The 16,301-nt window shown below is 35.2% G+C and overlaps 3 protein-coding genes across 4 annotated transcripts; all 3 read left to right on the top strand.

Moving 5' to 3' along the window:
• Positions 1 to 1,026: 1,026 nt before the first annotated feature.
• LOC105164566 (vesicle-associated membrane protein 711) lies at positions 1,027 to 4,135 on the top strand. 2 transcript variants are annotated; one of them, XM_088881823.1, is made up of 5 exons: positions 1,027 to 1,312; positions 2,318 to 2,508; positions 3,047 to 3,210; positions 3,495 to 3,551; positions 3,661 to 4,135. In XM_088881823.1, the coding sequence occupies exons 1-4, from the start codon at positions 1,096 to 1,098 to the stop codon at positions 3,502 to 3,504; spliced, it is 582 nt and encodes a 193-aa protein (XP_088737949.1). In that variant the 5' UTR covers positions 1,027 to 1,095; the 3' UTR covers positions 3,505 to 3,551; positions 3,661 to 4,135. The 2 variants fall into 2 exon arrangements, with proteins under 2 accessions (XP_088737949.1, XP_011081542.1); XM_011083240.3 differs by lacking the exon at positions 3,495 to 3,551 and having other exon boundaries at positions 1,029 to 1,312.
• Positions 4,136 to 5,634: 1,499 nt separating this feature from the next.
• On the top strand, positions 5,635 to 6,382 carry LOC105165027 (putative lipid-binding protein AIR1B). Its single transcript, XM_011083903.3, has one exon. It carries the CDS (start codon positions 5,679 to 5,681, stop codon positions 6,063 to 6,065), a length of 387 nt encoding a protein of 128 aa, XP_011082205.1. The 5' UTR covers positions 5,635 to 5,678; the 3' UTR covers positions 6,066 to 6,382.
• Positions 6,383 to 7,609: 1,227 nt separating this feature from the next.
• Positions 7,610 to 15,072, top strand: LOC105165028 (Phox (PX) domain-containing protein). Its single transcript, XM_088881944.1, has 10 exons — positions 7,610 to 8,061; positions 8,776 to 8,886; positions 9,466 to 9,564; positions 9,684 to 9,770; positions 10,243 to 10,351; positions 10,505 to 11,307; positions 12,885 to 13,049; positions 13,129 to 13,371; positions 13,893 to 14,114; positions 14,740 to 15,072. The coding sequence occupies exons 1-10, from the start codon at positions 7,972 to 7,974 to the stop codon at positions 15,001 to 15,003; spliced, it is 2,193 nt and encodes a 730-aa protein (XP_088738070.1). The 5' UTR covers positions 7,610 to 7,971; the 3' UTR covers positions 15,004 to 15,072.
• The last annotated feature ends 1,229 nt before the right edge of the window (positions 15,073 to 16,301 follow it).

Here is a 16,301-nt window from a genome sequence, read left to right as displayed (position 1 = left end):
TAATTTAGATAAAAATCAAATTAAAATCACAATACAAATAATATTATGTTTTAAAATTTAAATATTATATCAATATAAATTTTAATAAGAAATAATAATAATATTTTATTATCTAATTTAAATTAATATTTAATTTAAACATATTTTAATAAATTATTTACTATAAGTAATTTAAATCTAAATTTAAATTACTAGTATATGTATTTACAATAAAAATTTATACTTTTTTCTTTTTTACTATTTTAAAATTTTAAAATTTTAAATCAATTTTTTTTTAAATTTATTAAAAAAATTTGCCCAAAATTTCCCTGAGGCGATGTGGCTCTCGCTTCCCTTTGCGCTGGCGGCGACATTGCCCCTTTGTGTTGGGCGACGAGAGGGGTTGTGGGGTCGGGTGGAGAGGGAATTAGTGGCGGGACGAGGTTAATTTTATTATTTTTTATAAACACTATTTTTATATTTTATCTAATAATTATAATATAATATATATCAAAATTAATTAAATCTTAACTCTTAATAATTTATATCTAAGGTTGAGATATATTGATTAAATTTTATGGTTATTATACAATATAAAAAATTCAACTATCATGAAAAAAAATAATATATAATTGATAAGGGTATAACAGTCTTTTAATAAATAAATTTAAATCTGTTAGCTTTAATTAATGATGAAGGTGAAGGACGAGTGTGCTATATTTTTATTTAAAAAAATAAAAAAAAATTTATCTATCTTTAAAATATAGAGAAATTTTTAACTAACTTTTGAAAATACGGGGATAATATGCAATTTAGCTTATAAATTATTATCACACAAAGCAATTAAATCACAACTCCATAGCTGGGCCTAAAAGAGGCCTAGTCAGATAAATCAGCCCATCTCAGTGGAAAGTAGAAAGGCGTTTGTATAATTGAAACGACTTTGTTTTTGTTGATATAATGAAAACGACTTTAGTTTTATTTATTTATTTATGTGTTTGTTTAAGATAATATAATAATAATAATCATAGAATTAGCTTTTTCGCCAAATTTATTACTCCAAAACTTCAACTCAACCAGGAAGCATTCGAGAGAGAGAAAGAGAGGGCCGCGGGAATGGCAATACTATACGCGCTGGTGGCGCGTGGGTCTGTGGTGCTGGCGGAGTTCAGCGCTACCTCCACCACCGCGAATGCGATCGCGCGTCAAATTCTCGAGAAAATCCCCGGGAACAATGACACTAATGCTTCCTACTCGCAGGATCGGTACATTTTCCACGTCAAACGCACCGATGGACTCACCGTCCTTTGTATGGCCGACGACACCGCCGGAAGTACGCTCACTTTTATTTCTCTCCCGGATACGGTGTTGCGTTTGAGCTTTTTTTCTTGTGAAAACTCGTTGCGGTTCCTTCTTTCTTTTGGTGGTTGAACGTTGTGAAGAGAGAATTTTGCTGTTTTTTAGATTTGAGTTGCTCTCTATTGTTTTCGTATTTCGAATTTGTTTTGAATTGAATTTGGGTATGAATGTTGTCTCTTTCTGTTTGAGAAAGTATAGGATGATTTTTGTGATGAACGTGGACTTAATCATGTGATTTAGAATTTTCAGTTCGGAGCTGGACATCTATCTGCAGGAACTGAAGTTTATACGACTGTCATGTTTGTTGACTTTCTGATCTTAATCTTTTAGTTCTATTGGTGGATCTGAAAATAGTGCTCCTTTTTGAGGCGTTGTAATTCGTATTTAAGTTTATGCTTGTTGCTTGCTTTCTGTTTGTGGTTACTTTTGGTTTCACGGAATGTTCTTTATTAATAAGAAACTTCTTCAGAGAGATTTGATTTTATTTATGTGGATGTATTAGTTATGAACATAGTCATTTTGATATCTTATAGATATTGTCCTAGTTTTTGGTTCATGAGTAAGGCATCAAATGTTCACTTTGTGTCATTTTTGATATGTTCGTTGTTCCCCTTCTTCTCTACTTCAAGAGTCTAAATATTTTTCCAGTTTCCATATAATTAAAAGGTAATATTAGGCTTCATAATTGGTTTTTCTCAACAGAAAATCTGAGCAAATTGTGCCCGTTATTGATCTCTCAGCTTTTATAACATGCTAGCGTGAGAAGAGAACCTTTGTTTAGTAGTCAATATCATTATAATAGCAGCCATTGAGCAATCGTATTGTGAGGGATCCCTTTCATCCTGAGTTGAGTATCCGGGTTTCACAATGATATCATCATTTTGAGCCTTCTTGTGTTGTTGATCAATTTCTTGCTATGCCCTCCTTTGCATTGTCATGTGCTTGACCCAACCTTTTGTTGTTCCTTAAATAAATACAGGGAGAATTCCTTTTGCATTCCTCGAAGAAATTCATCAAAGATTTGTCAGGACTTATGGTCGAGCCGTATTGTCTGCACAAGCATATGCAATGAATGATGAATTCTCGAGGGTTCTTAGCCAGCAGATGGAGTATTTCTCAAATGATCCAAATGCTGACAGGATAAACAGACTTCGAGGTGAAATGAGCCAGGTGACAATCAACCTCTAACAAGAGTTGCTTCTTTCTGTGGTTGAGTCCCTTTTCTTTTGCATCCCAAGCTTTAGAAGCACTGTTGGGTTTCTTGATGTGATGTGTTTTCATTTTAATATGTTTCTCCTTAAACGAGTGTGTGTTCAATTGTTTTTGGGGGTGAAATTTACTAGACATCCATCTTATTGTTCTTTGTTTGGATGAAGGAGCAAATACATTTAGATTCTTTATGCTGTGTGTTTACATGATATATTAATGGTTTGCAACGTCTTAAATTTTTGCTTTCAACAAAATGTGTATCGTCTCGTCTGTAGTTACGTAGCTTTTTACTGCTAGATTTTATGTTCTTTACTGGGATAGAGGAGCTAATAAAGGTTAGATTCTTTGTGCTCTATGTTTTCATGTATATTAACGGCTTCCAACATCTTGAATGTCTGCTTAATGAAGCGAGTATGCTAATATCAGCAGCTACCTAGCTTTACTCTTTGTGAGCTACTATTGCTCATAACTAATAAGAATTTATTGGGTGTTATTGTAGGTACGGAATGTCATGATCGAGAATATTGACAAAGTTTTAGAGAGAGGTGATCGGTTAGAATTATTGGTTGATAAAACTGCTAATATGCAAGGGAACACTTTTCGCTTCAGAAAGCAAGCAAGACGTTTTAGAAACACTGTCTGGTGGAGAAATGTCAAGCTAACGTAAGTTTGTTTAACACCACGCTATATGTGCTTTAAAATGATAAGGAACTCTGGGTTTAGAAATAAAGCTTGGCCTATAAATCCTACTTGAATTGGTTAATCATGTTGCTTATTACTCATTACACTTAAGACTATTATATATAGTATAGATAAGATATAAATATTCTATAAGCTCCAAAAATACATTTAATAAGATGCATTAGCTTAGAAGATATAGATAACTCATAACCAAATTCCCCCCAATATGGAATGCTTGCATGGTAAGTGTGCTCCATTTTCTTTAGGATACTGTGAATGGCGCACCCAAGAGACCATCTTTTCCTGCTATGGCAACTTAAAAGGTTGATCTTGTTCAAGATTTTGCATCTTAATCGCGTAATCTAGATCATTTACCTGCACATTTATGTCCTACTCTTTTCTAAACTAGTGAATCTGTTTTTCCTTCCTCAGGGTTGCATTGATATTGCTTCTCCTGGTCATAATTTATATTGTTTTGGCTTTCGTCTGCCATGGGCCTGCACTTCCATCTTGTCTGAAGTGAGGGTTTGATCAAGTGAGATCTGGATGCCATTTCCTGGTTCTCTTTTATCTATACTTGCAATTCTTCCAACTCAAATCTTCCTTAGATGTGTGGAGAATGGTGAAAAGTTGATATGTCAGTTTTTATGTCTTTGATTCCCTGGTTTTGAGATGTCACTGTGTGTGAAGCTCTATCCGGGGTTTCAGCTCTGCCTATTTATCCTGTGGATTAAGAAACAAGATAGTTGCATAATCTAAAGTGAAATTATTGGCACACTTTGTGATAAACTTTTCTGGATATTTATTTGTGTAACTAATGTTATTGGTGTGTATTCGTTTTCCTTGAGAACCGTGTGGTCGTTTCCGGTGGTAGAGACAATGGTGAAATTATTGTGTTTTTGATCAATTGATCTCGTGAAGTTGAATAGTTTTACAATTGCCTTTCCAGTATCATAAGTATTGATTCCATTCTTGAGTAAATGATGTTGGGGCATGTGAAAGCTTTCCTTTCTATGTTCTCCTCAAACTCAAAGCAAGCCTAAACATGGTACATAGAGGTGTTGGAAACTTTCTTGGCAGATCTTTTACAACTTTTTTGACTAACAGTCTTCTTGCTGTACGAATAATTGGAATTCATTACAATGCTTTGAAGAAGTGCCAGCTATTTATCAAAAAAAAAAAAGAAGAATTACAGTGTTAGGTGACTGGCCACTCGTTGTGTTGCAAAAAATCAGAGGCAAACAGCCGATGCCCATACAAGAGAGAGAGAGAGAGAGAGAGAGATTGGGGCATTTGGTGGCTGTTAGCTTTTGGGAGCAACTTCCGAGTCTTATCTATTTCGATGATGATGATGAGGAAAGAAGTAGTCACATGTAGTTGAATCATTGGCCCAGATTTGCCTGCCCTGCCAGATTGAGGGGGTCCATTCACTCGGTATGAAAATATTATCCCATGTCTCCCCGTCTCTACTGCTATCTTTTATTCTATTGGACAATGACATTTTTATTAGTTGGGGGGGGGGGGGGGGAAGCACATATGCTTCATCTCTCTTTGGAAAAAAAAAACATATTTTAAGGAATTTAGAATTGAGCAGGGCGACAATTGTTCCGTTCATTGAGGCTCAATACCTTTGTATTGTTTCTGAACTTAGTGAGAATATTAAAATTTAAGAATAATGATGCGCCTAGATCAGATCTAAATGGATGGAATATTAATAGAAACTATTTGGTTATGTAGCGAAGTGCCAACTTTGATTTGAATATTTATGGTATATATGGGGTATGGTGTTTGTTTGATGAGTAGGCAGTGATCCAATCCAATAATTGAAATGTGAATCAAGGGATAGACAGAGAGAGCACAAGACAAAACAAGTTTAAAGCCATGTTAATACTCCATCTTTACCCAATTTGAGAAAATTCGATACACACACTACAGCCTACAACTATCTATCTCATAGGTTGTCCTTTATTATAATGCCAACACACACATATATATATATATATATATGATTCATTCTCGATAAACATTACGAATCACACACACAGTAACAGATTCCTACGTACAACTTACATGACATGCATGGTACATTAATTAATAATCTGAAATTTAAGACCAAATAATCTCTTGAATATACACGCATACACGTACTAGCTAGTGTTTGGGAGTCTATATATACATTTATAGAAAAGATTAATTAGTTACATGATAATGTGGGTGCCTTGAAACAGAAAATAAAATTTGAAGCTTGTCCTTGGATGAATTTGCACAGACACACCATCTTCAGAGACATGATGGGCGTGGTTTCAACTTTTGCACAAACTTACAAAAATCCAACTTGTACACTCTCCTCCCTTCCACTCAATTCATCTCCAAACATAAACCTCACATTTCCTCTTTATAATGAGCCCCGCCCTAACCCCATCCTACTCTCCAACCCTAACTCCTTACCCATGGCCGCCTCCCCACTTTCTTCCACCATTTTAATCATTTCCCTCCTCCTTTTTGCCACATTCACCTCCGGCTGCGGTACGTGTGAGCCTAAGCCTAAGCCGGCACCCAAGGCGCCACCCGTCAACCCTTTTTGCCCCATTGACACCTTGAAGCTTGGCATCTGCGCCGACGTCTTGGGGCTGGTAAACGTGGTAGTTGGGAATCCTCCATCAGGTGATAAGTGCTGCGCCTTGCTTCAAGGGCTGGCTGACTTGGAGGCTGCCGCTTGTCTCTGCACTGCCATTAAGGCCAACGTGCTAGGCATTAACTTGGATGTGCCGATTGCGCTTAGTGTTTTGGTTAGTGCTTGCGCCAAAACCATTCCTCCTGGCTTCAAATGTGTATAAGCATTAATGCCACAACATGGCAATCAAGATGACTAGTCCATTCTGCACTCTACCTAGCTATCTACTGTTTCTAATTTTGTTGGATCGTTTAATTGGTCATGTACGTTTGTTCATGCATGTGTTGCAAATTTAAAAGTAATGTTGGAGTACGTACTAGTGTATGTTGATTACTTAGGATGGAGATGGAGGGGATGTTAGTGTAGGTACGTTTGGTGGTGTTGTGCGTTTGAATTGTTGTTTTGCTTTGTAAGCTGATTTGGGATAATTTTGATGTCAATAAACAGACAAGCTGACGACTGTTTGTCATTTGTACTCTATGTGTACGTGTTGTTTGTGTTACTATTTTGCAGTACCTGACATAACTATTACTTATAATTTTCAATTATGGTATCTGCTATTGTAACAAAAATTTAAGGAAATGAAATAATAAACTTAAAGCTATATTTTCGAATTTTTTAGGTACGTACCTATTAAGTCTTTTGTGTTACTACTCTTTATCAAATAGTACGAAAAAATAACATTGGTGTAGTGTTTATTTATTTTATATATACAATTCAGTTCATCATTTAGTATATATGTCAAAAAATATCAAGACTAGAATTACTAATTTTAAATGAAAAGGTATATATATTAAAAAAACAAAAAACAAATAATACAAGAAATTACTGTAAGATCAACACATACAGACATCTATGGTATTGGATTAAAAAGACACACAAACTCTTGATGGTGAGATTTCGAAATTTTTACTTGAATATGACTGATATATTTGTCAAATAATGATATAAAAAATTATTCTTTTAATAATATTTTTTTTGTCTTGTCACCAAATACATAACTGTAGATACAACAAGCTATAACACATAGCATAATAATAACAATAATATTTATGAAGCACTCTCTTCTTCAACAAAAGTGGTATATTAAGTTATACTCATTTATAAGGCTTCGGCCTTTGCCTTTGTTCATTGTAGATCCTGAATTTTCATAGTTTTATGTTTTCCAGTTATTACAATTCATTTTGGGCTTTGTGGGCTTGTGGATTTCGAATCTTTGGGCCAATTGACGAATCTTCCGTTCATCATTTATATTAATATAAAAAGAAAATTTTATTCACATTAACAAACAAGGATTAATGACATCATCGCGTCAATCTTTTTTAAAATCAAGAATGTCCTTCATGATAAAATAAATAACTTAATTAAATATTTAATTTAATTATTTTTTTTCTTTTTATTAATATAATATACTAATTTATATATTTTATTTTTATTTATAATATATTTTAAAGCGTAAAAAATTATTTATTTTATATACGTACGAATAACACGTGCCACAATGATTAATGCTTAGTATAACCTAATTGGATCACATATGCCAGTTTTTCAATTTTGATTCCAATTTTAAAGTAAGTACTGCCAATTAGGAGAGAAAGAAATAAAATAAAATGAAATACCGATATTATTTTTATACAACCAAAAGGAAAAGACAAAATAAAAGCATTGAAACAATCGATCCTCTCCTCCTGTGCCTTTTCTCCAGTGTCAACTCCAAACTAACTTTTAGCAGCAGCGACTTTCAAAAAACGCATTAACAGGTCCAAGAAAAGACGAGAGAGAGAAGAAGTCGTGAAGCGGAAGCAGACGCACCGCGCACATTTTTCTCCTTTTCTTATCACGCGCCGGGCAAAAGCCAAAGACAAGAAGGGAGCTCCGATCTCAATCGCCCGAAGGCCAAAACCTTAATTATTACACACTAAATTCACCTTCAATTCATGCCTCTTTATGACTCTCTTCCTATTTAACTAACATCTACACAGAATTCAGTTAAACCATCACTAATATATTGAACTCATTGATTGTTATTCAATTCAAGAACAAAGTGATCGAAATCCAAAAGTTTGGAGATGCAGAGGCAGAGTCCACCGAAGCACAGGCACGATGGAACCTCGCCTTTGCCTTTGGGTATGGATTGGAGCCCTCCGCCTCGTGTTTGGGTATGCTTCTTATTCCATGATTTATTTATTTTTGTTTCTAAAGATTTATCAATTTTTACTTGATTTTATTGCCGATTCATCCGTTTACGACATAATGAGTTGTTTATACTCCAATAGATTTAGATATTTGGTGTTTGGATTTTAAGTTTTTATTTGTGGTTTATAATTTATAGCTTGTGATCAGCTCTATATGTATAAAAAGTTTTAGCAGTACGAGTAACAGAGTTCAAGTTTTCTACTTCTCCTTCTGTACATATAAAGATCAAATAAGTAATTTTTTTTTTTCTTTTTGGTGGTAAATCTTGGATCTTTATTGTGGATTTGTTGCTTAGTTTTATTGAATTGAAACTTTGTGCAATACGGTTGACACTTCAGATCATAATGCTCGAAGGAATACTATGTTGCACAAAATAAAGTGCTATAGACGAGCTCGAGATGAGGCTTTAAGGGAATAAAGAGTAGTTGCTTTGTAAAAGAAAGTCCAAATGTCGGCCAAAATTGAGTAAATTGCTTTTCTTATTATGTTATCGCCCAAAATGCTGATCCAGGAGACCTTAACACCTGAATTTGTATTAAACAAATAGTTTGGATTACAGCTTATGGTGGCCTTGGTGCTAAGATTGGCTTTTAAATAAGCAAACTTTGTCTGGCTCAATGCTCAGGCATGACTATTGCTACTATTATATGTGTTGATATGTTATATGCATTTTGCAGGCCGGGAGAGAAACTGTTTGGCCTCATGATCCTCGCACAGGATGGAGTTACTGTGTGACAATACCTTCCTGGATTGTACTTGCAAAGACAAGAGATTCTGAACCTACAGTGGTATTATTTTCTTTTTGGTTGTCCTGTTATATGTTCATTACATGATATGGTTCATGAATTATACTTGGTTGTAACAATATATGCAATTGTATAATACTTTAAGAAATTCCTTGGTTTTCATCCATATGGAAGGGGTGGCAAGAATTAAAGTTGATTTTCTTTCACCTTGCCACACTGCCACATCTTTTTAGAACTGACAAAAGAATGATAAATTGGTCAAATGTTTGTAGAACTGCCAAGTATGAAATTAAAGTAGATGAGTGTAAGGCAGCATGTAAGCAAATTGTGGAAGATAGTTTGATGGAAATTCTTCATATCTCACACATTAAGCAACCAGCTTTCGCTTTTTTCTCTTTCTTCCTTCTTTTTGTAAGAAAAAAAATATTTATAGAAATGTATGTGCGTCTGTGAACGAATGAACATCTCCTCTGATTGTTGTTGGCAGATAGTCATTGGTACAATCCCTGTTTTGGTGAATGTTCTGTTTCTGTATTATTTATGGTTGTATTAGACCTTTTCTTCCATGCAGGGTTTTCACTGCACTAGGTAGTTTCCTAAATTAACATTTTTGAGGGGCAGTTTTACAGGGTACAAGTCGGCATACAATCACCCGAGGGGATTACAACCACAAGAACTGTGTTGAGAAGATTTAATGATTTCTTGAAGCTGCATGCTGCTGTAAGTCAATATTTTATTCTAGAATTTGGGCATCATCATCATCATAGACTTGTGTTGGAAATATGGATACTGAAATATGGTTGTAATCAGTTATGATTGTTGTCAACTGTCTATTGCAGCTTAAACGATTCTTCCCACGGAAAAGCATTCCACCAACTCCCCCAAAGGGGCTCTTGCGGATGAAAACTAGAGTGATGCTGGAAGCGGTAAACATTATTTAGAGCTTAGACATTGAAGTCATGTTATAGATTGAAGATATTGAATTTGGATTGCAACTTGCCCCCTTGAGAAAGGTTTTGTCTTGACATACACTAGGAAGCTCCTAAGAGTAATCTTTATTTGTCTTAGTTCTTGCTGTTTCATACCTGAATGAGGTTGATGCTGACAATAATCTTCACGTGCAAAATAATCTTGCTTCTTGATTATTTTACTTATTAGCATTGGACCTCCATTTTTTGTCTTTCCTTCCATTCTTCTCTCGCCTCCCCCGGCTGGCATTGTATGCCTTTTCTTTCTTTGGGACTGGATTCTGCTAAGAAATGTCGCTGTTGAGGCCTGGCCTTAGCAGGCCTTCTAAAATCAGTAATGGCATTTGAGACTGAATTCAGCTCATTCATATCTCTACTTATCTTGTTTCGGTAGACTGTTAAGATACCTGAAGGCTGCTGTTTGTTATAGAGGAGGAGTTCTCTGGAGGAATGGATGGCAAATGTACTATCAGATATTGACTTGTCAAGAAGCATGGCTGTTGCATCCTTTCTTGAACTGGAAGCTGCTGCTAGGTCATGTGCGTGTCAGCTAATAGCATTACACTTGTAAATCTTTTGATATTGACTTGACTAAATGATGTTGCATCCAGAATTTTGTGGTTTTACTCTTAATTTTGTACATTCTGAACTTGTGCTTGTGATAAAATTTTCTCTCTCACAATTGTTTTCAGCATTCCAAGATGAGGGGCAGAACAGTACCGATTCACATATTTCTGTGACCACAGACTCGTCTCTTCATGTTCATCCAAATGCAAGCATATCTCTGTTAGCAGGCAGTTCATCACTGACATCTGATTATGGCAGTGATACAGCTTATGAGGCATCTGAGACTGGTACAAGCCTTGGAAGGGATAACAACTCTGAAGTTGGGATGGAGGATCTTTCATTTTATGACGACGTAACAAGCCCAATAGACAAGTTTATTAAGTATGGCATGTCAAACATTGATGAGGGCTTGTCTATGGGGCAGGCTATACTAGAGAACCTCGAAAGTTATCCTAAGCAGCATCTGCCAGCCAGAGAGATTCATAATAATTTGGAGCTCAACATTAGCAATGGAAGTTCTTTTAAGTCTTCTCATCACATCAAAGACACAATGGAGCATCTTTCTCAGCCAGACACTGGCACTGTGGTTCGTCATGTTAGAAAGCTGTCAAATGAGAGTATTGAAAGTGACAGGAGTTCTCAACGAGGAAGTGAGTTGTCAAATCTATCATTTCCTAATTCAAATGGGCATGGACTAGTTGACCTAAGAAGTGGCTCTGAGGTCTCAAAAGCCATTGGAGGTGTTGTAGACTCAGATTATCAACTCCCAGATGATATTCACCTGTTGGTCCCAGTAGATCAGCGCCAGAAGATGAATAGAGTGCTTACAACATTGCAGCGGCGGCTGATCACTGCCAAAACTGATATGGAGGATCTTATCTCAAGGTTGAATCAAGAAATTGCTGTGAAGGACTACCTTGCAACAAAGGTACTGGAATGCTGAAAACTTTTTGTCTCACAGCAACCCCATCTCATATACTGGCTTTGGGTCTATTTTTCAGGAATAATTCTACGATACACGGAAGGCTTAAAATTCAAGAGAAGTATGTAATTGATTTTTGCACGTAGAAAAGGAATTAGAAGAATATGAAGGAATGACGCTGGTGGGAATTGAGATAGGTTATAACATAGAAGTGGCAAGCAAAAGCTTGTCATTTTAGTTGAAGTAAATTATGGTTGGGACTTAGTTGCTAATATGTGGAGAAGAAAGCTACCTGGCTTTGCCCTTCTTTTGACCGATAATTTTCTTCTCCGATGAGCTCTTTTGAAAGGGAGGAGAAAGGGAAGAGGTGAAGGGGATGCTCGAAGTCTTAAAATCCCTGGAGAGTAAATTTACCAATGCAGTCTTGATCTTAATGCCTCTCTTCTTGCCCTGACGGGAAAAAGATAGACTGCATAATATTTTAAGCCATTTGTTAATTTATTGAAATAGTTTTGTTTTATATGACTTCCAGAAAGTAAAATGATTTAGTTGGTATTTGTGACTCTAAATCAAATCGAATGTGGTAAACGCATAGGAGCTTGAAAATTGAAAATTATTTTGTTGCCAAAGAATATTAGGAGCCTATGTAAATAAATAGTAATCTAAATAGTAGATATTTCAATTTCCATGTAGACTATAATTTGTAGGGTAGCTTTGTTTTTGCAAATGTGAGGGAGTGGATTTCACTCAATCACCTCCTGAATTAATTACTGAGGCGCACCAATCTGCCAGTTCCACTATTTGTATTGATTGCTTTTGGCCTACACAGAAGACAGATCCAATCCCAATGCAGTCTAAATCTTATTCATTTCTAATCCACATGGAAATGCATGTGACTAGAACGCGAGAATTTGCCAACAGATACCGAGTACTTTACTCAGGGTTTTGCGTGTTTTTGTCAACAACTGACATAATGTCCAATGGGAAGTATCTTACTCATTAGTACTAATGTTACTATCTTTTACTTCCACTTCTTGGTGCATTTAACCGACATCTATCCCTTTTTGAGGCATATTAGAGTGATGCTCTGCAGTCTCAAATTCCTAGATTGTGGCCGGCCATGTCCAGTGAAATATGTTAGTGGGATTATGGCAGTCAGATTCTTTTGGTCTCTTTTAGGAAATATAATTTGGTGTTGATTTGTTTAAAAATGTTTTTACTAATTTAATATTGTTTAGGAAATGTGAGAACTAGTTTTGGTCAATCTAACCTGTCCTTGTTTCCAATAACCAACTTCCAGCTTTGAACCCTTCATTGTTACTTTGTTCACGAGATTCTGACAAGATAGCATGGTTCAGATACTCGTGATGTTATCATTGATCAAGTTTGGCTTATATGACGAGATTGACTTCAAATCTCATTCTTTTCTTTAGTTGATTATCTTTCTATCCGTGGGTTTGCTGCAAGGCCCTTTTGGTATTTGGAGGAAATGTTCCCTACACATGTACATTTTTCACCACATATTTTTCTAGATTCAGATATATCTATTGGATATGAATCCATGATTTATCATTTCTCTGCAGGTGAAAGATTTGGAAGTGGAGCTTGAAACTACTAAACAAAAAAGTAAAGAGAACCTCGAACGAGCTATATTAATTGAAAGGGAAAGAGTGACCCAAATGCAATGGGATATGGAAGAACTTAGGTTGAAGTCAATGGAACTGGAATTGAAGTTGAACTCTCAACAGGTAATGTATCCTTTTCTCCGGTACCACAGTAGTTTATCTCACTATGAGCAACTCCATATTCATACAAAACCTTTTACAGGCCCAGAGGCTGGACAGTCAGTCTACAAATTCACCAGGCAATCAACACAAAGATGTCTTGCAGCAGGAGCTGGATTCTGCAAAGCGGCGGTTTGAGGATTTGTTGAAGCAACATCAGGAGCTGGAAATGAAGTCTAAAGCTGACATCAAAGTTCTTGTTAGAGAAGTTAAATCTTTAAGAAGTTCACAAGCGGAACTAAACCAACAACTTAATCAGTCGTTCAAAGAAAAATCTAAAATGGAGGTAACTTAAATCGCCCAGCTATAGAAATGTCACTCCATTCTATCCTTGTCAACACAGATAGCATCTGTCAGTCCATTCTGTCCGTGTAGCATGCTTAGAGCTCTCCTGGTGTCTTACATGCCAATCCTCCTGAGGACTTGGAGACTGACAGTTTTCTTACCTATAATACATGTGCTCCATCTGTCCCTTTGGAATTATTATTTGATTCTTGCTCCTTTTTAGGCAATGAATTTTCTTTCTTTCTTTCTTTGCGTTGTTCCCTAAGAAGATTTTTCTTGAAGGTAAGAATATGTATAGGAAGCAAACTAATATAAGAGTTGTCACTCCAATGTATTATATGCCTGTTAAGTATGCGCATCAGTGCAGTTTGCTCTCCCCTTTATGCGCAAGACGCAAGAAAGATGCTCTATTTCTAGAGTTCCAAAATATCTGTTTCTATATAATTGCATATTTTCAAAATCTGCATGAATTGAATTAAATTGAGAAATTGGTCGCTTGTTTCTGAAACTTTGCAATCTCAGGAACTTCTCCAAGAAGAAAGAGAGAAAAATGAGCAAACAAGATCCTCTTGGAGGAAGCTGCTATATAAATGCAAGATTCTTTACGATCAGCTTCAGGAGTGCAATATTAATAATTTAATGCGCACAAAAGGAGAGGATCTACTAAAAAATATTCCATCATTGTTGGATACGTTTGACGTTACAGGGACATCTGACGATCAAATAGGCCTTCTCATTGCGGAGGTACTCCTGCTGCCTTGAACTGTTATTCTTCTCTTACTTATATTTTGGTGCTCCCTCGAAGTTCAGATTTTATACATGATGCGTCTTTAGACTAAAATTTCTTGCATTTGTTTCATATATTTATCAGTATATTTGAAATTTTGGATTTAAAGAGCTTGAGCTTTTTAATCACTGACTTAGATAAGGTGAAAATAGAGGACAACCAAAATCTGTATCCCCATTTCTTGGGGTGGTTGGGTGTGAAGAATTCAGCTGAAAACAGTTAACTAAGCACATTTTTTATGTTGCATATTTCTTTGCTATTGTTATTCTGGAGCTGCATATATGCTCTATGTGGAAGTAATTGGCGTCATGAACATGTTGGAAGGTTAACTCCTTTTATTTGAAGAAATAAGACCATAAGAGGGAAGCATGGAAAGCAGTAATGACTGAGCAAGTAGAATATACTAGCGATGGGACAAGAAATTGTTATTACGTTGAATTTGTTTCTCATTTTGTTGGTGATGGAACATTGGAATTTGGGGTGTCTGCCCCAGAAGATTAGGCGCAGTGACTGAGTTTGCGTCAAATTTTCTTCCCTCATTAATGAATGTTCCTTGATCTCGTTTTCTTAAATTTTGATCAGGCTGAGCATTTAGGAGAGGATGTTGATACTTGTGCTTCAACGACTGATAGAGTAGCAGAGTTGGAAGGGCAGGTGAAGTCTGTTGATGAGGAGTTGAGGCAGATGCTAAAGAGTATCTTAGTTGATAATGGTGTATTGAGAAAACAGGTGAAGTCTCTTATTGTTCATGCTCTTGAGATGAAGGAAAGAAATGAGAAAGTGGATTGTGAGTCTCATTCAGATGTAAATGTAAAAGATGAGGTTGAAAATAGCGGTGAAGTTTGAGGAATGTTGTAAATTCAGGTAGGCCATGTACGACTGACTCCCCATTATAATGTGAGAGTTTTTCTTGTACTTGCACAGCTCTTATCATGTCATATGTATGCAGTTGAGTAGAACTCTTTATGGTGACAGCGTACTGTTTTATGGACAATGAAGGGTTTGGTTAGAGAAAAGGATGAATGGAGGGGAGCAGTGGGGTTATAGTAATTGATTGATGATGTTACTTTATAATCAAGAAAAACAGAGTAACACCAAAAGAAGAAAGAGAGAAATATAAGTGGGTATTAGTCTCGTGAGTTGCGATAAAACAAAGAAGAAGATGAAAGCGAGAGTGGGGCCAAAATAGAGGACTTTCTTGCTGGGTTCTAGTGGTGGTGATGGAATTGACAGGTGGCAGAAGCTGGCTCATCTTGTTCTTGAAATTTGAAAGGACATTTCTTGTCCATATACTGTTAAACCTCTATAAATTAATACTTTATAAATTAATAAATTTTCTAAAATAATAAAATCTTTCGGTCACAACTTGGGCCTTTGTAAAAAATCATCAAATTCGATAAGATAATAAAATAATAATTTTTTGAAAAATTCCTTCATAAATATTAGGTCTCATTAAAACTCTAAATTAATAATTTATAAATATACAATTATAAATATTATGGTAATTTACTAAAATATGAAGTCTATAATGCTTTACGCATTTGATCATTCATGAATGATTTTGCAATGTCTTTTAGATGAGAAGACATGGTTGGGTGTTATGAATTATTTTATTATCATATTGAGATTTATGTAGTATATGTTTCATTCATCATGCATGAATATATTTAATTGGTTATAATAGTTATTTAAGTGCAACGAATTAATGTAAACATGTATATTTAAGAAATTCCAATGAATTGATACATGTGTCTATGAATATAATAGTTGATTGTATACAATGAATTGATATTATACATGAACATATTTAATTAGTTATAAAAAATTGATTGATGCATGAATATAATCAATGAAACATATATGAATTCATTTATTTTCAATACATATGTACTAAATTTGTTGAATTTAAAAAAATCTCTCTTTTAATTAATAAAATATTAATTTATCGATAAATTAATATCTCTCTAAATTAATAAAATTTCATAGTCCCAAAATTATTAATTTATAGAGGTTTTACTGTATGTGGTCGATTCGTTATTCTTTAAATTAATTAATTAAAATATCATTTATTCCCCCCCCCCCACCAATTAATTGAAGATGTACACGATAACAAATAAATGGGATTATTATTAAATTACTTAATG

The sequence above is a fragment of the Sesamum indicum genome, linkage group LG6 (assembly GCF_026168435.1).
Source record: "Sesamum indicum cultivar Baizhima isolate 11 linkage group LG6, ASM2616843v1, whole genome shotgun sequence".
Lineage (NCBI taxonomy): Eukaryota > Viridiplantae > Streptophyta > Magnoliopsida > Lamiales > Pedaliaceae > Sesamum > Sesamum indicum.
Note: the sequence above shows the minus strand (reverse complement) of the source record. Positions and strands in the feature narration are given on the sequence as shown.